Below are 24685 nucleotides of genomic sequence, written 5' to 3' on the forward strand. Positions count from 1 at the left end.
CATCGCAATTCTGTAAATAGCGTATTTTTGCGTATATAGCATAGAAAATAAACGGATCGCCTTAAGTTTTTTAGAAGCGCGGTGCATTACGAATGTAAATAAAGCCTGGCGTCCCTTTTTTCCCAGCCATGGTAAAAGGAAATAAATTAAAGTAACTTGAAATATTATCTGAATAGTATACCCATCCAGCTTGATGCCAAACCAAATAGCGCCAAACCTAACAGCAGACTATGGGAGAGAAGGACTAAAATAAGTTCTAAAGAAAACAGCAAGGAAATAAAAAGCCACCACTATTGTAACCACTACAAATTAACAGCGTAACCATCATTGAAATCCGATCCTTATCTCTTGGAACTTTTTTTTTCACTCTGACACAATTTTATTTATTTACTTAACTCCGATAACAAGAATCTCTGACTCTAAACTTGGATTGCGAGTGAGCCATACAATTTTTTTTTAATCCACACGTGCACATTTCGGTAAACTTTCAATTATTTCAATACACGTGACCTCAGATTGTTCTTTGAAAAACTTTTCTTCAGCTCTCAATAATTAATTCTTACTAATTAGCGCACGAGGAACTAGGTTGTTCCTGATAAATGCTGGAAAAGCCCCAAATAACCACTGTGGCATCCAAATTTTTTGTGGTCATCCGCCATCTCAGTTGACTCAATTTTCCGCCATACATTATCTTTACTAATGACTGAAAGTTTCAAGCATAATAATACGTGGGGTTATTGATAGGTATAAGTTAGGGTCAATTTCCGGAAATGTAACTGTAGAAGGTTCAAACATTTGTATGCATTTATACTTCAATCTATATCTTACTTCAATTACTATAGCATTTAACTCAGTCGACTAATCAATCCTACAATCAGTCTATTATAATTTTGTCTGAAGCTGTCTTACTAAAGAATAATAACATGTTTACTGAAGACACGGTATTTCCACAGGACCGTTTTTGCATAGTCGATCAAGCACCAATCGAGGATAATTCCAATTCTTTATATTGCTCTTCAGAGTGCAGACAAAAGGATTCTAACACAGGACTGGCACCAGTTGCAACTAGAGGAAATCTTATAACCTACAGAACTAGAATGCACGAAAGACAACCTTCCTCAAGCAGGTCAATTTCGCGTCGCCTAAGGCCGATCGACGGATCGGTTATGGTTACCTCGAACTCTATTGATTCTTCTAGTGACGAAGAGGATTTTGTACCAGAATCCACTTCCTACGAGGAAAATAGCAATCAATACAGTGTAGATATTGTGGCTCCAGGTGAAGAGCTTGATGATGTTTTCCAGTTTGAAGGTGTTACAGATACAAATAATGTGTACAGTTCTTCTCTACCATCACTTATGTCTGATCTGGACAATGGATCTGATACCGATGATTTTTCAAACGAAGACGAACTTGCTTCAGAACAAAACAGAAATAGCACAAAATATTACGAGTGGCTATATGACGCTCCTAAATCCGAGAAGGAAACCCTTAGCTACGGATTCTCCACTTATGAGAAGAAAATAGATTCTCTTATCATTGAAGAAAAGAGGCACAGTAACATAGCAGCAAGAAATTATGAACTTTGGCTTACTTCACATTAGGTAAATTTGTTGGTTTAATTGACCAATTTTGTTTTATTTTTGTTGTCTCTCGCATTCTGTTTCGGTTCGCATCGGTGATGGTTTTATTTGGCACTTCCGGTATTCTCATGGTGTTATTCTTTTCTAATAATGGTTCTTGGTACAAATTCATACACATTAATATTTATTGATAAATTATACTTTAAGTGCAATGTAGTACTAGTTTGATTGATTTTATTCATTCTAGGGAATGAGATTATCGAATCCTTAGATACGTACGTATTAGCAGTGTTCGATTGTCCTCTTTATTATTTATCTTTTTTCCCCTCCCCGATAGCCGGTTGTCCACAGTACCTTTATGATTGTCTCGGATATTGTTTCACAGGTAGAAGTCCGAGAACTTCTGTGGATTAATACGGCATACGAATATCTTCCGGTACATTTTCTCCGTATCTTTATTGATTTGAATTGCTAGTTAACGCATATGTGAAATAATTAATACGTTACATCATAAATTCTGATGCTTCTCCGCTCTTACTCAACCCCGCTGTAACTACAATCAACACATCGTGCCGCATTACTTTAGGAACTTGGCAGGCATATGAGATCGTTCGCCAGTTTAAAATATATGTGTTTGAACATCTGTCAAGATTTCCATTCTACATGTTTGGAGGTTCCTCATTCTCCCTCCTCTCTGCTTTTAAATTTACCTCAATAAGTTGTGTTTCCTCTTTCCAGTTATTTTTTCCTCTTTTTCTTCATTGAAGCCCTTTCTTTTTCTTTTTCTTTTTTTTTGTAAGTTTTATTTTTTTCAACAATTTGACGCTTGCTCGTTCCGCATTACTAAAAATGAATAAACCTTTCCCAAGAGTAGAGCGTAGAAATTTTTTATGGGCTTTATTTGTAATATTTCTCACCTTGCCACGACTATTGCCAGATGTGCCAAGAATAAAGTTAGAAGGCAAAAGGGCACTTCTTGATTAGGAAAAAAAAAGAGGAGGTTCCGAGTAGCATGAGTTGAGTGAATGATTTTGTTAAGAAATATATCTATGAAATATACATATATAAAAGGTGCCTATCATCCAGCCAGTAAAAAAAAGAAGTGGTAAAAAAAGGTTCTAGGTGGTGATCCCTCTTGTTTCTTTTAAGTTGATGTTTTGTCTATAAAAATTTTATCAGCCTGTTTTCTCACATTGTTCTATACTTTATCACCTCGTTAAATTAGGTATTAAAATAAAGCCTATACTGTGGATTTTTTTGGGTTCTTACTGTTTTCTGCAGTGTTTCCCTTAAACAAGTTCTTTGAGCGATAAAATTTAGTTGAATTGTTTGGCGATTGAGTTTAAATAGCAGGTTTTCCCATTCAATTAGGTTCTTCCTCTTATTAGTGAATCTTGTCTTTTCTTAGAGATCTTCACTGTTTCCCCTATCTTCAATTCACACAAAAATCTTTACAATGTCCCCAAAAAACGTCGGTATTAAGGCTCTTGAGCTCTACATTCCTGGCCAATATGTTCACCAGGCAGATCTGGAGAAGTACGATGGTGCTTCGACCGGAAAATACACCATTGGCTTAGGTCAAACAAATATGGCCTTTGTCAACGATCGTGAAGACATCTACTCAATGGCATTAACAGTTCTCAAAAATCTTATTGACAAATATGACATAGATGTGAACAACATCGGACGTTTGGAAGTCGGTACTGAGACCCTTTTGGATAGATCTAAGTCCGTGAAAACCCTTTTAATGCAACTATTGGGTGATAACACAGATGTTGAAGGAGTCGACACCATTAATGCTTGTTACGGTGGTACTGCTGCCGTCATTAATGCTATAAACTGGGTCCAATCCGACTCATGGGATGGTAGGGATGCTGTTGTTGTGTGTGGTGATATTGCTATTTATAGCAAGGGTGCCGCAAGACCAACTGGTGGTGCCGGTACCGTTGCTCTTTTGATTGGTCCTGATGCTCCAATTGTTTTTGATCCTGTTAGAGGATCCTTCATGGAGCATGCCTACGATTTCTACAAGCCTGACTTTGCTAGTGAGTATCCTTACGTCGCAGGACACTATTCAATGGCCTGCTATGTCAAGGCAGTTGACCACTGTTACAAAGCTTATTCAAAGAAGGCTAAGGCACGTGGTTTGAGCAACTCCAAGACTGACACTGTTGGTTTGGATTACTTTGATTACAATGCTTTCCATGCTCCTACTTGTAAGTTGGTTGTTAAGTCTTACGCTAGACTCCTTTACAACGATTACATGCAAGACAATTCCTTGATCCCAGATTTGGATGCCAAGACTTACAATGAAATGTCGTACGAGGACTCCCTTGTTGACAAGGCTCTTCAACGTAAATTTATGGCTCTTGCCAAAGATAAATATGAGGAACGGGTTAAGCCATCTTTGGAGCTGCCAACTAATATTGGAAACACTTACAGTGGTTCCTGTTGGGGTTGTTTGTCATCCTTGTTGTACTTTGTCGGCAGTGAGAAACTACAGGGAAAGAGAATTGGTCTTTTCTCATATGGTTCTGGTCTTGCCGCTACTCTTTTGTCTATGAAGGTTGTTGGTGACATCTCCAAGATCACGAAGGTTCTTTCTGTTAAGGAGAGATTGGACTCCAGAATTCAGAAGAGTCCAAAGGAATATGAGGAAGCTATTGAGTTGAGAGAAAAAGCATACATGAAGAAGTCTTTCAAGCCTGTTGGAAGTATCGATTACATTCCAGAGGGAACGTATTATTTGAAAGAGATTGATGACAAGTTCAGAAGATCTTACACCAGAAAAGGTGCCAAGAATGAGGAGACATTGGCCTGATTCGGGAAATTGAGGAAATGGTTCCTCTTCAGAGTGATGATAGATAATTGTTGATTTTTCTCTCGGGCCACAGCCTGATTTCCACCTCGCAAAGTCCCATCTAACTTATATTTATTTTGCTCATATACATGGAGCTTCAAATGGGGTTGTTTAAATATCAACTCCATTCATATTATTATTATTGTTATTGTTATTTTCCTGTTCTATTTTTGTTGTTGTTTCATCCTTTGTCATTTCAACTTTTCCCCTCATTCTCTCCTTGCTTTTTCCTCGTTTTGTTAGAACATTAGGCAACAGGCATATATCATACATATGTTGGTTACCCTTAAGTTTTAAAATATTTAATATAGTGTGGATGCTGTTTGTTTTTCTAGATTTTACTTAACATGCCAAAGCGTTTGCACTCATTCCTTTCTTTTAATTTAAGCTTAGCCCTGGAATTAGATACATACTTTTAAATACAACGTAGAAAGAAGGAGGAAAAGAGAAAGAAGAAGAAAAAAAAAAAAAAAATATGCATGCCGATATGATGATGGATCAATGTGCGAAGACAAAAAGTAGGCCGCCTCCAATAATCATATCCACAAAAACCCACCACCAAAAATTATAATTGAAGGCAGGCTGCTTGACGGCATTTGTCCTGTATCTATTCTGAAGTGATCTTTTCACCCTTTGAGAAAGGCCAGCTGGCTTTGCTGTACCTATCACACGTGCACCGTCTCTTTTCACTTTTGCAGCAGATGCAGATGCAGATGCAGATGCTGCAGAACTAGAGCCACCGCCAGTTCCAACAACAGTGGTGCTGTCTGGAGAGTCGGTAGGGTTCAAAGTCATTGTCGGAAGCATCTGCGGAGGTCTGTATGCCAAATAAAGAGGTCTCATGTACTCACCGTTACTCTCCACCAAGTTCAATCTGTATCTTCCATGATAGGAGTCAACGTAGATACTGAAGCCCTTGAAAATCTCGGTCTGATTGTACCTAGAGTATGTCGAAACGCCATTATCACTGCAAGGCTCGGAGAGAAGTTGTCTTCCATCAACGGCAAACGGTGTGAGAGTAAGCTTGCCCGAGCTGGCCACCTCGTAAGTTCCATGCTGGAAGATCAATGCTGCAGCGGCACATGAATGGTTCTGTGGGTTCGGCGTCACCTGGTAAAGGGCCTCCTCGAAGAATCCGTCCTCGGTAAAGCTGTAAGAGATACCAGTGAGAGCAGGCTCGATCAAGAGTTCATCAACTGGGTCATAGAAGCCTGGCCCTGTAAAAACAGCGTTCGACTTTGATGTCCACGTTCCAACAATTGTGGCACCGCTCGTGTCTCCGTTTTCGGCACCATTGGCAGTGGCCGTGGAATCTGCTGAGTCGCTTGATGCAGTGCTTGAATCTGCAGTCGTTGCAGCCTCTGTTGCTGTATCAACAGTTGTTGCAGCAGCAGCTGCTGCTGTAGTTGTATCTGTAGTTTCTGCTGCTGCTGCTGCTGCTGTAGTTGTATCTGTAGTTTCTGCTGCTGCTGCTGCTGCTACTGCTGCTGTAGTAGTATCAGTCGTTTCCGCTGCTGCTGCTGCTACTGCTGTAGTTGTATCAGTCGTTTCCGCTGCTGCTGCTGCTGCTACTGCTGCTGTAGTAGTATCAGTCGTTTCCGCTGCTGCTGCTGCTACTGCTGTAGTTGTATCTGTAGTTTCTGCTGCTGCTGCTGCTGCTGCTTCTGCCGTTGTCGTGGTATCTGCTGCCGCTGCTGTGGTTGTCGTGTCATCAGCAACTGCAGCATAAGCAAGTGGTTGCAGCTTGAGGCTGAGAAGTAGTAGGCCTATAAAGCTTGCCTTAGAAAGCATTGTCAATATGTATGATACTATGTTCCGTACTTATATTTGTTATACCGTCAATGAGATATTTAAAAAAATTGTTGAATGATTGTTTGATCGCAACGTGTCACAGCTAAATGATCCGGTTCAATAATTGTAGAGTAACTGATATGTGAATTTCCGATGATTCAAAATGGTAGTTACTCTATAAGTGCACTAAATTCAGCCTCGCAGGATGCAGTCAAGTAGCGAACGTGAGTTACAAAACGTTTAGCCTGAAGAGCAGTGACAAGAAGAGGTATGCAAATTTGAAAAAGAATGTGTTCTGTATTCAATGATGAATCTGAATTTCAAAGTTGACCAAGATAAATTTAGTACGCTGGCTGTGCGTTTTTCTTCCAGACCTTCTCCAGTAGAGGGGGGTAAAAAAATTTGCATGTTCGCGTTTTTGTGGCTGTGCGCCGCGCTATCTAGAAGAACCCAAGCCCAGGCCGTTTTATATGTAATTTGATTTTCATTTGTCCCCTTGCACTGCCTGTCTTTTTTTTTTTGAAGGCTGTGGATGATGAAAAAGGAACATTTGAATTGTTACCAAGTGCGATTGTTAGGATACGAGCTTCCACATTTATACAAACTCGAACGAGGCGTGTAGTGTTGAAGTTAAGATGAGTTCTGAGAAGAAGCAGAGACTAACATCATCGTACACTATCTCTAATGATTTGCAGCAGACATTAACGGAAGATTTTGAGAACTCGAGTCGACCCGATGCTTTGTCTAAGAGAGCTCAACAAAGACTGTTGCGATCTGGCGAAAATGATTATGATAGAAAAAAATATGTTTTGTTTGAGCAGGCATCAAGTGAGAGAGACTTCAAGTATGGCGAACTATCTGGACATGGAGCGGTGGAAGATTCTGTCAAGTCGAATAAGATAGATAAAGGCATTAAGACTGTGGATAGCAAAGCGAACGGGGAGCAAGTAACACAAAACAATGGCGATCGAACTCCTCCTAGAATCACATCTGGTGATCGGACACCTCCTAGAGTGTCGTCCGGGGATAAGACACCGCCAAGAAAGATGAGAAAAAAGTCTGCAAGGAAAAGTTTGTGGGATGTGAAACCGGAGGACTTGGAGTTAAGCCAACCAATTTCGGCAACGAGACAAGTAGACGAAACTTTACAAGACTACTCAGATGATACAAAACTAAAGCAGGAAATCCTTCAGAAGATGCCTGTTATTGATGGTATACCCTTGTCTGATAAAGTGCTTGATGAATTACTTCCGCCTGGCTTCAAGACGGTGCCGGTTCCTTCAAATTATGAACTCAGATCTTTGGATATGCCCGATCTTTCGACCCTGAGTTATGGTGAGGGAAACGTTAATGATGGGTATACCATACCTGAAGAAAGCCATATGGCATTAGAGATGCGCAGTTCCGTTAATCCAGATTTAATTCATGACGTCCCTGGCTTGCATCCGTTAATGTACTTCAAGGAGTCAGATGTGGCTGTTTTTGGAAAGTTAATTGAAACTCGAACCATTCCAGATTCTGAGTTATCATCCGATGAGTTAAAAGAGAGGCAGTGCATGAAGTTGATTTTGAGTATTAAAAACTCCGAACCAAATGTGAGGAAGATAAGTCTACGGCAATTGATGGTCAAGACAAGAACGTTTGGTCCTAAGGTGATATTTGATATTGTTCTTCCCCTTCTTATGAGCAAGTCTTTGGAGGAAGAAGAACGACATCTATTGGTTAAAATTATTGGCCGTGTTATGTTTGCTCTTGACATTATGGTCCGGCCTTACACAAGGAAAATCTTAATAGTTATCATGCCACTTCTCATTGATGAGAATCAGTACGCTAGGGAAGAAGCCCGTGCTATCGTTTCAAATCTTGCAAAAGCCGTTGGACTAGCATATATGATATCTACCTTGCGTGTGGATATAGATCACCCCGATGATTACGTTCGTAACCTTGTTTCGGTCACATTTGCAGTTGTTGCGTCCTCACTTGGCCTACAGGTTGTGCTTCCCTTTCTGAAAGCTATATGCAATTCGAAAAAGAGTTGGTTGGCTCGTCATACTGGAGTCAGAATAATCAGGCAAATTCCAGCATTAATGGGTCCCCGTATCCTTCCCCACCTTGATGGTCTCGTTAACTGTGTTCTAACAAATGTCGAGGATCAGTATCTCACTGTACGAACAACAGCTGCTTCAGCAATAGCCTCGTTGGCCAGGGCTTCGAAACCATATGGTTTTGAGTCTTTTGAACCGGTTATCGAACCATTACTCACGGCTTTGAAGCGTCACAGAGGTCGCAGTTTAGCCGCTTTTCTTGAAGCCTTGGGTTCTTTGATTCCTCTCATGGATGAAGAGTATGGCAATTATTATGCAAGACAAGTCCTAAGGGTTGTCTCAAGACAACTTTCCTCACCGGAGATTCAAATGAAATATGCTATTCTGCGCATCATCGAAATTTGTTGTTCGACGGATTCATTATCAAAGGAGCTTTTCACTGATGAGAATTTTCTTGATGACTTTTTCTCTAATTTCTGGACTCGTAGGTCAGCTTTGGAAAAGAAAACCTCAAATATGTGTATCTCTGCTTGCTACTCTTTATCATTAAAAGTTGGTGCCGTGGCAGTTGTTGACCGAATTCTCATTACTTTGAAAGATAGTTCGGAGACTTTTCGGGAGATGGCACTCAATACAATAAGCATGATAATCCGAAAGCAAGGTAGTTTTGAACTTACTGACCGGACTGTTAGCCGTCTGCTAGATGGCATAGTTTATTGTATTCAGCATCAAGGATTGGAAACGGATGGAAAGATTGTCACAGATGGATTCGGTTATATTACGGAAAGTTTGGGTATACGAATGAAGCCGCATAACATATCCGTCATCAGTGCTTTGTTATACCGATTGAAAAATAAAGAAGGCAGCGTAAGAGAGCAGGCTGCCGATATGATAGAGAAATCCATTTCTGTTTTAGCTCTGTGCAGTGAAGAAGATCTCTTGATCCGTTTGGGAACAATTCTTTACGAGTCTCTTGGGGAGGTTTATCCCTTTGTTTTAGGATCCATTCTTGGTGCTTTAAGAGCAGTTATAAAGAATGTAAAATCCTTGGATGTATTAAGTCCTCCGATTTCACAAATTTTGGCGACATTGACGCCAATTCTTCGAAATAAACATTTGAAAGTTCAAAGAAACGTTATAGATTTAATTGCTGATATCGCAGAACGAGCAAAAGATTATATTAATCATCGTGAATGGATGAGAATTTCTTTTGAATTGTTGGAAATGCTAAAGGCTCCTGTTAAAAAAGTGCGGATGTCTGCCAATAAAGCATTTGGTCTTATTGCTCAGGCAATTGGACCTTCTGATGTTCTTGTCACACTTTTAAATAATCTTCGTGTTCAAGAAAGACAACTTCGTGTTTGTACCGCTGTTGCCATTGGTATTGTTGCGAAGGTGTGCCTTCCATACACTGTGTTACCTGCTCTTATGAATGAGTATAGATATCCGGACAAAAATGTTCAAAATGGTATTCTCAAATCGTTAGCTTTTATGTTTGAGTATATTGGGGATGAGGGGGCTGATTATATCTATGCGACGACACCATTGCTTGTTGAAGCATTAACAGGAAGAGGATTAATTCATAGGCAAACGGCCGCAAGCGTTGTAAAGCATATGGCATTAGGAAGTATGGGACTCGGTTATGAGGATGCTTTCATTAATTTTTTGAATTTGTTATGGCCAAATATATTTGAGACATCGCCACATGTGATTACACGTGTTGTTGATGCTATAGAGAGTATACGATATGCTCTTGGGGTTGGTATACTGATGAACTACGTCATGCCTGGACTTTTTCACCCTGCGCGAAAAGTGAGGGCGTCTTATTGGCGAGTTTATAATAGAATGTATATTTCATCTGCTCATGCAATGGTCCCATATTATCCGAGGTTTGAGAGAGTTGGTGCGGAGGTCAAGGCTGAAGTTCCGAAAGTGGACGAGCATCCAGAAGATCTTGGTATTTCAGAGCTAGACATCTGGATTTAAGCATAAAATTTCCATGTTTTATAATGTATATTATTTTTCTACATTCATTCCATAATAGTCGGCGACTTATTGAGAAATGTATTCCCGGTAACATGATTGAAAAATGCGTATCAGCTTTTTGATCTTTGAGCAAGCACCAACGTGCTTTTATTTTTTTTTTTTTTTTTTTGGACAGATTAATCCTGTCCGGCACGTAAGGCGATCTTCGAGAAAGCAAAACAATGGTAGAATCATATTTATTGCCAAATTGGGTGTGAATGCAAGGCTTAGTGATATCTGAAACACCCGGACGACAAACTTGTGCACCAGGATGGCTCCAAAAAAAATAGATCACCCGAATTATTAGTACGAACAATTTAGAATAATGCATCCCTGCTGTACGCCCAATTTTTTTTCTGCACGAGCTACACATAAATTTTGAACGGAGGATGCTTGTCAGATAAGTTTAATCACTTCCATCTACTTGAAACTATATCGATGTCGTCTTTTCTCGGGTCAAATTTTAATTATAAGTTATTTTTGCATAGCTCCTTTTCATTTCTTTTAATTTTGTGCAATCAACCAACAGAATTCTGATATATTCATCATCTTTTCTAGTATCATCACTATCCGTCATTAAACATATTTGTGATCAATCACTTTTTTTTCATCTGTTACATACTTGAAGTGGAACAGTAACACCAGCCAATTAGGCACGACTTCTACTGTGTCTTTTTATTTTGTTGTTGTATTGTTGTTTCTGTTTTTGTCTTTATTACTTGCTTGGCAGGTTTAATCGTTCATTATAAGGGCCACGTTATATTTCATCTATTCATTTTATAAACACTTGAGATGGACTCCCAAGCTGTTGCACAACAAATGGAAATTTCAAAACTGCTGAATAAGCAGATAAATGTCGCTCAAATGGAGTGCAAAAACCTAACCATACAGCTCTCCAGAATAAAGCAAAATGGCAGGGATGCTACCTTACAATCACTGGCCAATAACTGTGGTCAATCATTGAGTGCGGTTAATCTCCGGAGGTATCGTACTTTGAAGGGACATTTTGATAAGGTTGCTGATATTGCATGGCTCCCTGATGGAAGGCACATTGTTAGCGCGTCGCAAGATGGCTTTCTTCTCGTCTGGGATTCAACAAACGGGTTCAAAAAAGAATTAATTGAACTGGATGACCCATGGGTAATGTGCTGTGACGTTTCACATGATGGGAGACTTGTTGCCACCGGTGGGTTGGAAAATGCCTGCATAGTTTATAAGATGTCGGTTAAGGGGACTGGCCCACAGCAGCAGTCTCCATTAGGAGCAGATGGAAGCAGGAAAAGCTCTTTGCTATCAGTCTTCAAAGGTCATAAAGAGTATATATCGGGACTTTCATTTCTTGCCGGTTCATCTTCGCAAATTGTTACTTGTTCCGGTGATCGCTCTTCCATACTATGGGACACAACAAAAGGAGGAAAAGTTTCAACATTTTATGGGCATTTGGGAGACGTGTTATCATTATCACCTAATCCGACAGATCCCAACATATTTGTGACATGCTCGTGTGATCGTAGGGCACTCCTTTGGGATAAAAGATCGCCTGTAAGTGTTCGTCGGTATGTATCAGCAGATAATTGCGATGCATCCGTTGTGCGATTTTTCCCCGATGGTCATAGCTTTGCCTGTGGTTCGGATGATGGCACGATCAAGCTTTTTGACTTACGTTCGGATGGAGATATTGCGACATATGGTATTGAGAATGTTAGACAATATGCTATGCACAATAACATAGCTCCAATATCAATGTCACCAAAGTCATTTTCTTCCAATGAAGAGGCAAAAATAGCGATGGGCTCGATAGCCGGATCTATGGAATCGTCGCTCGAATCTTCCATTGATAATCCAGGTGTTATATCGATGTCCTTCAGTAAGAGTGGCCGTTTGATGTTAACATCATATGCGGAGTATAGTAGTGTGATGATCACAGATACTATAACAGGACAAATTCTTGGCTCCATGGGTGGTCATTCGGATGTTGTCAGTAGTATATGTGTTTCTGAGGATGGACTTGGGGTTGCAACTGGAAGCAGGGATTACACAGTTAACATATGGTCGGTATAGTTGATGGAATACAGTCTTTTTATCTATAACCGGATTTCTTTTCTCTCAAAGTGTTTACGTCCTTGTGAAGTCGGCTGCAGTATGTGTCTCGATGAATTGTTCGTTATGCTGCACTATTTCAATAATTGTAATGTACAATTTATTATGTTATATAGAATAGGGTTTTAAAAAAGTAATTTTAAAAAAAAAGAATAGAAACAAAAATAAAACTTTGCGCCTCCCGGCATAAAAGGCTACTTTGCTCATTGAAATATCTTCAAGATACGACTAAAAAGCATCGTCAACAAGAATGCACCGATGAAATGATGATGTCTCAAGTCATGTTACAGTACTAAAGAAAAAGAAACGGAAAAAAGAACAACCCATTAACCATAAATTGGAAATAGGAGAATTTGTAAAAAAAGAAGTACTTACTCAGCTCTTTTCTTCACATAATCCCAAAGACTCTTTAACAACGTATCTGGAAGCGTGTAGAGGTCCATTGTAAATTCTCCCTTTTCCACATCATTTTTTATGTTCATTTCGGCTGTCCTGTTATCGTTAACCATCTGCACGACACCTAGTAGATCATCCTCATTCAGCTTGGTCAAATAGTCCGCCATTCTTTCTAAATCAACGCCTGCCTTTGAAGCACCTGTCTTCATCTTTTTCACACTCCGTGCGTCAGCAGAGCTAGCACTTCTCCGTTTATTTGTCATTGGTTCATTTGGATTAAAGTTAGGAACCGGTCCTGATTTCAGCAATTCTTTTAAAAGAGGGGATTTGTTTGAATTAACTGTAATAACTTGATCAACAACGTATTTCTCTTTCATAAAATTAAGGTCATGATTCAGCTTTTTCTCCCCGCCTTTGTCCTTCAAAGTAAGGGTAATGGGAATATCAAATCCACCCCATCCCTTTTCCTCAATTCTAAATGGTGGCTTTTTAAAACTTCTTACTGGGTTCGCAAATGTAGGATGAAGGTGATATGTAACCTTATCAAAAAGGGTTGCAGGCACCTCTTTACCTTTATCATCCACCAAGCATATCTCTATTGACCAACCTCTCATGGGAAAGCCCTCCTGTACAGGAGCGACGTCCTTCAGAACGTGTTGCGTTGTTGTGATTCTTACAGTTCTTCTGACTTCAACCATTATAAGTTATGTCCTTCTATATAAACTTCTGGTGAGCACACTTTTCTCCTTGATCTATCGGGTTGGGTCTTCAGGCTTCTTTTTTTACAGCATTACCTATCCTACATTTAGTGAACCGAAAAGCCCCCACGGTATAACAGCATTTTTTTTCGTCATTCAAATGTTGTTATTCTCTTCCACCTGACATTAGCAAAAATTTTTTTTCTTCCTCTTCCACCGAAGTAATAATGCCTATGATAGGCACCTAATTTCACTTTTTTTTTCGTTTCATTCCCCCTCACCCTCTCTTCAAAGCCGAATTACAATCACCACTTTTTGCTTTTTTCTCCGAACTCAGTTTCCTGTTTTAAAATTAATAATAATCGGAGCAGAGACACTAGATTCGATAGCCCTGCCTAGACGTCTTGGGTCCAATTAGATCTAATGCGTAATATACTTATTAAAATATACAAATTATCTTATTAAATTAAGCTTCATCCGCATAATGCCACTATCATACTCTTTACTATTCAAGCGATATATCCAAACTATTACGTTCTTTATTGGATGCATATATCTTCATTATTAGTTAGCAATGTTATAAATTAGATCGATTCAGAGTTAAATGAGGCACTGGTGTTATTTTACCCGTCAACTAGTGTTCGGGCCCTAGGATTTCAAAGGGCCAATGTGAAAAGTAAAAATGAAAATGGGAAAATGTAAATGCCGATATCCCATATAAAATTGGTAGCAAACTTGTTTGCATTTGCTCCATTACTAAAATCAAACTCTGAATCCGGAAGATGATCATACGAAATGGATGTGGTCATGTTATAATATTCCCGGAATTGATTAGAGGTATCATAATTATCAAAGGAATTAGAGTTGTTATGATCTTTCTGATATCCAACATTATCAACATCATTTCCTATGTATAAGCTATCCTTATATTGATCATGAGCATAGGATGACTGCACAGTATTCCACTCTTGATTCTGATCAACGCTGCCAAATTCTATTTTATTTGCAGAAGATATTGTACTGCCTTCTAGATCGGATGATCCAAAATTATCAGAGATATCTTCAGTGCTAGCCTGATGTAATGGTTTTATGGCTGATGATAGAATGTTTGGCTTATCAGTAGTGTCGAAATATATACCTCCGTTCGTCGAAGTTGAGAGAAAGCTGTATTTTGCAACATTATTTATGTTGCTTGACGACACGGTATTTGTATTAAGTGTACTCGGGCTAACTGTGGACTTTCTTGCACTCTCGGTAGTTGTGGCAATCGTATCATTAATTAAATATCTCCCTTTTGTGGTTGTTATTTTGTGACCACTTTGTGGATGGCTTGATCCAATGGAAGTTCGGCTCCCATAATTAAACTGTACGGTTTTTGTAACGGTAATAAAAATGGTTGTGGGTTCCAACGTAATATACACAATTGATTTATTGCTGGTACTTTGAATTGAAGTATTGTAATTCTTTAAGAAATCCTCATCTTTCACAATGTCAAAGTTAAAGCCTTCCACTTTTTTATTATAGCAGTTTGCAAGCGTGATCAAACCACTGAAAATGATCGCAGAGAGAAACTTCATTTTTTGTAATAATATTAAATTATTTTTTTCGTTCACTCGTTGGAAATAAAGCAACGATAAAACATTATAATGTTCAAGTGATACCAATGAAGTTGATTAACATATTCGTTTATTTTATAGCCATAACAAACAAGGGAAGGACTACCAATAATTTTTTAACGTTAGATTAAGCGCCGATGTGAAAATCCTGCTACTCGATTGCCATTTTAAGAATCCAAAATAGGGCGACAACAATATTTTGGCCTCACTAAAGTGAGCTAAATGCCGGTGACTGTTCGCCCAATTTATTGCTAATTAACATCGAACTATCCGGAATATTCAATACATACGAACAACTTTACTTCATGATCATAAATCAATTAATCAATAATATATTGTTCTAAATTGAATTTGCAAACCGCACTCTATCATTTTATTGTTTAATTGAATGGGGTTGTTCGCAAACACTTAATGGTACACAGAGCCCCCCCCACCTATTAATCAAAGAATTGTTTGCAGTATTTTGCTTGCTCCACAGTTTGCCTCATTTTTTTGTTCCATTTTATTCTTCCGAAGAAAGCAAAGTTTGTAAACCCGTAAATTAAAATAATATGATTATAAAAGTGATAAGAGTTTCCATGCGTTCGCCTAACAGTTTCATTCAGTGTATAAGTATAAGATTTGAGGACTAGTTAAGATAATAAACAAATATTGAGTATAAAATGGTGTCTGTTCCTGAAGTGAATTTGAACTCTGGTAAAGTGATTCCTACCATTGGATTAGGTTTCTGGCTTACCCCTGAAGATCAGGCTGCAAACATTGCCTACGAAGGACTCAATGCCGGATACAGGCTATTGGATTCAGCCAGAATTTACAAAAATGAGCAGGGTGTCATTAATGGTATTGCAAGGTGGCTTGCTGAAGATCCAGAACATCGTCATCGGGGAGATGTTTTTTATACCACAAAAATTTATGACACTGAACATGGTTACAGTGAGACGAAAGCGGCTTTGAATAATTCAATTGAAAAGGCCAAAAAAATTGGATACATTGATTTAGTTTTGGTTCACTCTCCACAATCAAATTATGAGAAGAGGCATGGAACTTGGATGGCATTACAAGAAGCTGTTGACAGCGGTAAGGTTAAGAGTATCGGTGTTTCCAATTATGGAATAAAGCACATTAAAGAACTCTTGGCATATCCGGACTTGAAGTTTAAGCCTGTAATCAATCAATTGGAGTTGCATCCATGGTTGACCAGAACAAAGCTAGTTGAATTCAGTAAGTCTCAGGGCATTGCGATTGAAGCATACTCACCTTTGACTCATGGAAAGAGGCTGAACGACCCAGACTTGGTTAGATTGGGAAAGAAGTATTCAAAGTCTCCAGCACAGATTTTAATCCGGTGGTCTTTGGACAAAGGCTTCATTCCACTTCCAAAGACGGTTCACACCGCACGCCTTGCGTCAAATTTAGATGTGTTTGACTTCAATCTAACAAATGATGAAGTGAAATTGTTAGATCAGAAAGACGAGGATTTGAAGTTCTGCTGGGATCCTACAGTTTATCCTTTGGATAACGAGAAAAGAAAGGATGCTTAAGCTTTTAATTATATATATACATATATATCTAACTATTTACAGAGAAGGTACTGATTATAAAGTATGCACATGTTACTGCTTTGACATAAAGAATGTGGGAAAATCATGTAGAGAAAAGCTCTGTAACTAGGCATTTGAAGATTTTGCAAGATATTGATGACTCAAACGAAATCATATTTACCAAAGAGGAACCAGGATAAGATACAATGCAATGAAAAGAATGCTATTCTCCTTCATATTATTGCATCCAAAAATCGTGCCGATTCATTGTAGATAAAACTCTTTTTATGCTCACAATTCCTCGAATATTGATAACAGGAAGGTAATATTGTACTTCAATTTTTAAATCAATAACATTTCTAATCAAGTCTGCAAACAACAAATTAAGCATTTCCTTTAGGGCCATACTTATTCTAATAATGAAAATACAAATCGTGCAAGACATGTGAGATAGAAGTGTCGGACGTATGAGAATATTACCGAGTATTAGGCAATATATTATTATATGTCATTAGATTTATTTGTTTTGAGAGAGTGAAAGAAGGAAATTCATTTTTTATGGTGACACATACACAATTGTTAGAATGTTAAAGGCATTAACATTATCACACATACCACTTGGTACATTTATATCCACCCACTTAGGTAACCGACCTTACAATTGTCTGAATCTCCCCGACTGCTAGGTTCTTATTAGTTCTATTAAAGAAGGAGTTTGATAGCTGAAGCCCGGGAGTAACTCATAAGGTCTCTCTTAACTCCGACACTACATCTATATAAAGTGAAGATATTCCCTTTGGTATATCGTTATACATACTCTTTATTATATACTACAATAAATATCGAAACACTATATAAATCTGGTAACACTAACTTTAACATACATCGTTGAGCATGCCTCCTTCAGTTTGCAATGTGATCTTTTCGAGGAAAAACTACAACTTTGCATCATTCTAAACATACTTGTCTGAGGTTGATGGGGTTGTGTGCGTCATAATTCTACAAAAATAAATATTGTAAGTTAAGGTCAATTAAAGCTGGTACTATTTCACAAAGATGCCCAAACCAAAAAACGTGTTAACTTACGTAATGTAATAGCGAAAAACGTAAAAGTAGTAGCAAAAATTGAAAGAGGGAGTTCGCCCTTATAGGGAGCGTGGCCGAGAGGTTTAAGGCGTCAGGATCAGATTTATTGTGGGGATTGTTTTCTCAAAACCCCGCAATGGTTTCAGAGCAACCTGATTTTCTCCATGAGATTCCCTGGGTTCGAACCCCAGCGCTCCCATATTTTTTTATGCAGTTTTGGGTGAAAGGCAAGTTTATGTGGAGTTAAAAGTCAAATTGGGTGATAATTATTTATATATGGATAATAAATTGAATTTACCAATGCATAACCTGCTTAACTCAGGGTGTCAATTTGGATAGATCCTATGTGAAAATAGGATCACTGAAATTAAAAATAAAAACTTGCCTCCCTTTTTAGGTCTTTCAAAAAAAAAGAGGTTGAAAAAAAAAATTACTTCAATGCTGATATGTCGAGTAAAAGGAAAACGGTGATCATTTTAGTTAAATTCCAAGGACCATGCGGGACCAACATTTTTATCGATAAAGATGCTTTGTTACCTTCTCAAAATTTGATGCACGATATTCATGTTCATAATTCCTAATGTATTTGGAACTACAAAAGGAAGTTCCATTTTTCAGTGCTTTTGTAAGATCATTGTTGCAATTCCCGATAGTCCACCCCAATGATGGCAATGAATTTAACCTTTTTTCGTGTCTTGAAGGTTCGACCATCTTATAATTTTATACTTGTTTGAATGTCTTCATTACAAAAGTAAATTTTATTTAGGCTTAATCGAAACAATTATTTGACCTGATTATATATTAACAACATGTTGATGTAGTTATGCGTTGAACAATTATATATTTCAAACACAAGCCACAACTGAGCCAATCCTTGCTTTGATTCCACAAATAGAATAGTGGTGGCATTAGTCGCTGCCACACAAATATATTCATAAAAATACACTTTTTAATGGGCGTTGCTTTCGATCCACTTACGTGGTATAGACAGTGTAACATATATGAAATATTCAAATGATCTAAAGTATACGTTGTCCGATTGCAATATAATATATGTTGTCCTTTTCCCCTCAGATGAGCCAATTTAAACAAGGAAAGGAGAGATCTTTGAGGGATTTTTTAACTTGAAGCATTTTCCATTAAATTATCTGGATTTATGAGTTTGACGGCATAGTGGGTTTGATCCATAACTAATAATGTCTTTATGCAATTATTCAAGGTCGCTCTTCAAATCATAATTATGAGTGTGTTATATGTTCGTTTTTACGAAAATGGATGTGAGGATGGGGGGAAAAATGAAATGCATCTGGATTACCTCATGAAACTTCACTAAGTTGATTAAGATATCGTTTTCTTACTGTTACCTTGTGGCTTGGAATATGCTTCTAATGTAAGCCTATATCTATTTTTTTGCTTTATATTGTAGAAAATAATAATGTATTGCATAACTCTAGTGGAGAAAATGCTGTGATAAGTATGCTTGAGGGCATTTTTAGCGAGATCTGTTGATCGAAAAGAAAATGGTGGTTAAGATGCATCGAAAGAAAAGTTGTACGCTGTGAGTAAAAGCACTGAAATACGTAAGCGTTCATTGTAAAAGGGTGAGTATACATACAAATAATTAACGTCTACATGAAAATTCTCTCAACAACGACTAAATATGATTCTTAAATATCAAGTTCTAGGAACATACATCTTTATTCACTTCCGCATACTAATTAATGTTGTCATCATTCCAGAAATCCAAATAAAGATCAAGAAGACAGGATGCACTCCATGCTTGTGTTGGTGAGGAATCGTTACAAAAGGCACCATCTTTGTTTGTGAGTTCGGCAAGGCCGGCCCAGTCATTACTTTTGAGCCATTTAACATTACCAGACAATCGTTCAGATAGTATCTTGTCCAACGAGCAGGATGGTTCAAACGAAGTTAATATTGATTGCTTTTTGCCATCATCGCCGTTTCCTAATCTCTTTCCGACCGTCTTATACATCAACCTTAATGCCCTCAAAAAGTAACCATAAATCCAGACCCATTCTGGACCTTGATGATAGTTTCTACCCTTTGAGGTGGCAAAGTTATCACTATCCTCGCTGTTATTGTAATATGGTCTATAATTAAGATCGGAAGGATCTAATGTTCTGAGCCCGACCGGTCCCTTGAGAACACGATCCGCTAAAAGAAGAGCTTTGAGTGCCCTTTCTGGGGTGAAAAGTTCCGGAGCAACCATTATGGCTATAGGAAAGTTTCCTCTTAGTTGATAATTCTCGTAAGGTTTTCCGGAGCCAACAATATCTTTATAAATTCCGCGGCGATTAACTATAGACGGATTAACCACAAATTGATTATCATCTTCTGGGTCCTCAGGTATATAGAAACAACGCTCGAAGTTCGATTGCAACAAGTTGTTCCACTGAGAGAATGTTATGACATCACCTTTCTGGGTTTTAACTTCGGTATAAGAAAACATGCCGGAATTATGAAGTTGAATGACAAACCTCAAGGCACTCTTCAATAAGCCATTGATTTCTACATCAGCACCATCACGTGGAGTACCCGGAATTCCTTTTGAACCTGCACGTGCACTCTCACCCATCTTATCCATCCATGTTCCACAGTTATATTGATTACCACCAAAGACCAAACCGGTCTTCCAGTCAACTTGAATATCGATATTAAAACCTGGGTCACGCATTTGTGAATCAATTTGTGTACCTGCATGCGCTTCTCTGTAATGTATTCCTTTTGCATGGCAAGCCAAAATTTCATAAATCACATCGGAAAGGTAGGAAGTTTTGGAGAAGGCCCTCTTATCCTCCCACGAGAACCATTCGTCATTCCAAGGAAGGAATCTACGACGAATGGGCGCCGAAAATAGCTTATCAACTTCCTCTTTTGGTGCTGTATTATAGAAATCTTGAATGGCTTGCAAAAAGAACCATACCGCATCCCGTGCATTGTACCGTGGCTCTTTACCAGAACCTAACAAGTTTGGAATAAGGCCATGTTTAAGCGTCATCGCGAAACACAAAATATGAGTGCGAGCAACCGCGAAACGTCCAGTAGCAAGCAATAAACCTCGAAGAGAAATAAACACATCCCTACCCCAACATCTCATGAAGTCATAGCTAAAGTGTGGTAGACCGGCAGCTAGAGTAAGGTTATCAAGATCTGATCCAAGAGGTGATAGTGATGCCGAGCGTGACTCTCCTACCATCTGAACTGATACAAGCGACAAGCTTTGGATGAACGTTGATGCCTTTTGTATTGGTTTAGGCATCAAGCTCAACGCCCGATATCTTAATGCTTCATATGCAACACTTATAGCAAGAGAGAAGAATCTTGGAATCATGAAACTAGGCAATTTTTTGACTCGTTCGAATCTCTGCTCTATCCAAAGTCTAAATTGCCGAATAGCCTTAGACCTGTTAGGATTATTGTGCTGATCTGTTGTAAGCTCATATTTAGCAATTCTTTGAGGAATATAATCAAGTGCCCACGTACCTTGTCGAAGATGCTCTGCTATAGGATGTGCTAAGTCGTTGTTAGCAACAACATTTCTTAGAACCGAGATCCATCCCTGGATACCCGCATAAACCAAATGCCCATAATTAGGAATGTCGTACACTCCATCAACTCCCCCACTCGCATCTCTCTCTTCAGACTCACACCTGTACATAATTGAATTGATATCAGCGAGACACAAATTTCCAGCAGCCTCCAAAGCACCAGTACGCACATATTCATCTAGCTCTACATTGCAGTTTGGAATCTCAGTTGATAAAACAATAATTGATCCCTGAGGGAAATAATCAGGTAGGACGACAGTTGTTGCATTTTTCTCATGGTCAAACGTACAAACTGCAGGCTGTAAGCTTTTAAGTTCTACATCCACCGTTTCAATCTTTCCAATTTCTGAGTTTTGAATTCCGAATGATCGTGGGGAAACTGAACCGTCCTTTGTACTTTTTTCTTTCCTTTGCAATGTATATCCAAACAAATTTTTGACACTCGTACCACTCAAAAGAATAGGTTCCAACTTCTGTTCTCCTTCTCCATCCGAGAACTTTGTTCGGGCAACGAGAAAGCAGCCCTTTCCGGTCTTAGCATTAAATCTATGGACGGTAATAAACTGGCCTTCATGATGAACGTGCATCTCATTTGCTTCCAAATCATCAACTGTTTCCTCAGAGAAAACATGGCGAAGCTTATTAAGACGGGCTTTTACATCTCCAATGCCAAGACCCGGACCATACTTATAATGCCTTCTCTCATTCACCAAATCTAACAAGTGTGGATAGCATTCATCATATCCCATAGTTGTACCGGTCGCACACGAGCAAAAAGCAACTAACGCACTATTCGGTAGTGTATCTTCCACTGTCCTCTTATCAAATGGAGTCTCATTATCATGTGTACAATCCATAAACAAAGCATGTGGTTGTGCAAATGTCACAAGTTCTGGAACCGGAATTTCGGATCTGGCGTTAAGTTCCTCCCCATTTCTCTTCGAAAATTCGGCAGGTTCAGCTGGATACGAGACGGTATCAATAGGTAACCATCTAAATGAACCTATCGGTTTGCCACCGTGTCGGTGAACAAGTCTGGAAAGCTCACCAACAGAATATGCTTGCATAGCTTCTCTAATTAGCGAAGAAATACCCAATCTTTCAGCGAAGTATATGTCCAAATCCTCACTTCCAGTGAAAAGCTCTGCTACAACATATAGATTTGGACGAACAGCACGTGCCGCATCAAGCAAATATTCACCAACGTGAATCGGAGTAGAATGACAGTTATCTATACGAAAACCATGAAACACTTGGGCGGACATCTCAGCGTACTTTTTCATTCTTGCCCAGAGATAGGGTGAATCATCTGGACTTCGACCATATCTAAGTTTAACGCAATCGCCCCAAACAATAACCTCTCTTCTAAGATAACATTTAGACTTACTGGATGCAAAGTCAACCAAAGGGTTACCTCCCCAAATCCAGCCATTATTTGCCAATGCCCACTTCCTGCCGTTTGAATCAGAAAATCTGGTAAAGTATGGCTCAGTCAATGGGGAGTCTTTAGTAACTTCTCCCATCAGTGGGCCACTTGGATCCAAACGCTGATAATTGATACGGTTGTAAAGGTTCTCCAATATTTCCTCATTATCTTGGTCATACTCCTTGTATAATGGTAAATTGACCTCATCTATGATTTCACGAGCCTTACATTCAATAGGCTCGTAGCTATTTCCGAAGTAGACATCATCTCCACAAACTTTCCGTAAAACACCTACAAACTTCTCAATATCCAAGGAATTCTCAAATCTTGAGCCGAGTCCAAATGGCTTCTTAGAGCATTTTTCAGTGACATATTTGGCAATTTCTTTAAGTGGAGTATTTGTGCCCAATGGTAGCCTCGAGATATCGTCAGCTTTCCTATTAGATCGCTCATTCCATGCCAGCCTAAGCTCCTTTAAATGCTCCTTGACATTCACAACATAGAACTGCCATAACCGAAGGTCACCCAACACATGAATTTTTATGCCATCCATAACTTTTAATAAATCCCCAGTATTACGAATCACGGTTGGGCATCCATGCCAGCTCATGTAACGAGAAAAGTGAAGAAGAAGTTCATCCAATAGCATTGCTGCCTGTAAATGTGGTGCCGTTTCTTGATTGTAACCAGACTCCGGATGTTCTCTAAGCCAGGGAGAGTTATTCGCTGTGTGATTAAACACGACATCAGTCATTGAAAGAATTCCATATTCTTTTTCTAGGTCAGCAATCATAGCCTGCACATCTTCTCTGCCGTTAGGAAACTCATGCCTATCAAAGTCTAGTTGGTCACATATAGAATATGGTGAATTAGATTCCCCACGAACCTGCAAAGGTGTAAAATGAATCATGTTGTAATTCTTGCGATGTATCTCCTCGAATAAAGACTTCCAGTCAGACGGTGAAGACCCTACCCACTTCGAAACCACGGACTGCATGGTGACGCTATTTAATGGTAGAAATTCTCCGTTGATAAATAACGATGGTGGCACAACAAAATGGAATCGACGGGTTGTTTCAAGCTTTCTCTCGTCATGATAGCTCAAGTAGTAAGAGAATGCACCTGGAGTATAAATATTGATGTCAACAATTGTATCACGGTCAAATCTGCTCTTAATCCGATGCCCATAGAACTTGCCTCTTTTATACTCAGTATGACCATCAGGCTGTACATCAGTCCAAATCGTACCTTCATTAGTTATCATGCTTCCGGCTTCAATATAGAAACGTAGACAAAACAGGGGGGACAGTCCCTTTTCAGTATCGAATGTCTCTTGAGGTGGAAGAGCTGGAAACGAGAGAACACCATGTCCTCCTGTGGTAGACGGCTCTCCTATGTCTCCGAGTCTTAATTGAACAATCCGTGTCATAGTATTGTGTATCTCGTTCTTTAATGTAGATAGCGAGATGCCAGAATGCAAAATCTAGAACACAATTTAATGAAAGATACACATATAGAAAGACGATGCGGAATCTTTTTTAAAATTCTTCTTTCCATAGAAGGATTATTTATTATCAAGTTTGGAGAGAGAAGGGAGGAGGAGGCGGGAAAAAAATATAATTTCAAAAAATATAGGTGACCAGCGGCTGTATTTTCAATGGGGTAAATACACTTTACGGTCCGGATAGCGCATCTCTATCTGAAGCATTTTCTTAAGGAACATTTACTGGCGATTTGGCATACGTCGAATATCATCTTTTTATGTTATACTATATGTAAAATCTTCTTTTCTTCATTAAGTATCAAACATGTAGAATAAATGATGATGCTCTTTTCTATTTTGACTGCTTTGCTTTCTCTTCATATTATTTATCGCGCGGCTAACAAACAATGGAAGAAAAAAATTAAACAATCGGCTACTCCAGGAATTTTTCTATAACCCGCAATAA

At 38.8% G+C, this 24685-nt stretch overlaps 9 protein-coding genes and 1 non-coding gene across 10 annotated transcripts; 6 read left to right on the top strand and 4 right to left on the bottom strand.

The window, feature by feature from the left end:
- Positions 1-923: 923 nt before the first annotated feature.
- On the top strand, positions 924-1604 carry BRETT_000111 (uncharacterized protein; the record flags this gene model as incomplete). Its single annotated transcript, XM_041278684.1, has 1 exon — positions 924-1604. One exon carries the CDS (start codon positions 924-926, stop codon positions 1602-1604), a length of 681 nt encoding a protein of 226 aa, XP_041134879.1.
- Positions 1605-3039: 1435 nt separating this feature from the next.
- Positions 3040-4404, top strand: ERG13 (3-hydroxy-3-methylglutaryl coenzyme A synthase; the record flags this gene model as incomplete). The annotated part of the gene is made up of 1 exon (XM_041278685.1): positions 3040-4404. One exon carries the CDS (start codon positions 3040-3042, stop codon positions 4402-4404), a length of 1365 nt encoding a protein of 454 aa, XP_041134880.1.
- A 537-nt stretch (positions 4405-4941) lies between these two features.
- BRETT_000113 (uncharacterized protein) lies at positions 4942-6234 on the bottom strand (the record flags this gene model as incomplete). The annotated part of the gene is made up of 1 exon (XM_041278686.1): positions 4942-6234. One exon carries the CDS (start codon positions 6232-6234, stop codon positions 4942-4944), a length of 1293 nt encoding a protein of 430 aa, XP_041134881.1.
- Positions 6235-6869: 635 nt separating this feature from the next.
- BRETT_000114 (uncharacterized protein) lies at positions 6870-10265 on the top strand (the record flags this gene model as incomplete). The annotated part of the gene is made up of 1 exon (XM_041278687.1): positions 6870-10265. The coding sequence occupies one exon, from the start codon at positions 6870-6872 to the stop codon at positions 10263-10265; it is 3396 nt and encodes a 1131-aa protein (XP_041134882.1).
- Positions 10266-11096: 831 nt separating this feature from the next.
- Positions 11097-12365, top strand: BRETT_000115 (uncharacterized protein; the record flags this gene model as incomplete). The annotated part of the gene is made up of 1 exon (XM_041278688.1): positions 11097-12365. The coding sequence occupies one exon, from the start codon at positions 11097-11099 to the stop codon at positions 12363-12365; it is 1269 nt and encodes a 422-aa protein (XP_041134883.1).
- Positions 12366-12775: 410 nt separating this feature from the next.
- Positions 12776-13498, bottom strand: BRETT_000116 (uncharacterized protein; the record flags this gene model as incomplete). Its single annotated transcript, XM_041278689.1, has 1 exon — positions 12776-13498. The coding sequence occupies one exon, from the start codon at positions 13496-13498 to the stop codon at positions 12776-12778; it is 723 nt and encodes a 240-aa protein (XP_041134884.1).
- A 656-nt stretch (positions 13499-14154) lies between these two features.
- BRETT_000117 (uncharacterized protein) lies at positions 14155-15075 on the bottom strand (the record flags this gene model as incomplete). The annotated part of the gene is made up of 1 exon (XM_041278690.1): positions 14155-15075. The coding sequence occupies one exon, from the start codon at positions 15073-15075 to the stop codon at positions 14155-14157; it is 921 nt and encodes a 306-aa protein (XP_041134885.1).
- A 701-nt stretch (positions 15076-15776) lies between these two features.
- On the top strand, positions 15777-16655 carry BRETT_000118 (uncharacterized protein; the record flags this gene model as incomplete). Its single annotated transcript, XM_041278691.1, has 1 exon — positions 15777-16655. One exon carries the CDS (start codon positions 15777-15779, stop codon positions 16653-16655), a length of 879 nt encoding a protein of 292 aa, XP_041134886.1.
- Positions 16656-17805: 1150 nt separating this feature from the next.
- On the top strand, positions 17806-17940 carry BRETT_000119. Its single transcript has one exon. It is a non-coding gene; the product is annotated as a tRNA-Leu (tRNA).
- Positions 17941-19455: 1515 nt separating this feature from the next.
- Positions 19456-24165, bottom strand: BRETT_000120 (uncharacterized protein; the record flags this gene model as incomplete). Its single annotated transcript, XM_041278692.1, has 1 exon — positions 19456-24165. The coding sequence occupies one exon, from the start codon at positions 24163-24165 to the stop codon at positions 19456-19458; it is 4710 nt and encodes a 1569-aa protein (XP_041134887.1).
- Between the last annotated feature and the right edge of the window lie 520 nt (positions 24166-24685).

This window comes from Brettanomyces bruxellensis, chromosome 3 (assembly GCF_011074885.1).
Source record: "Brettanomyces bruxellensis chromosome 3, complete sequence".
Classification (NCBI taxonomy): Eukaryota; Fungi; Ascomycota; class Pichiomycetes; order Pichiales; family Pichiaceae; genus Brettanomyces; species Brettanomyces bruxellensis.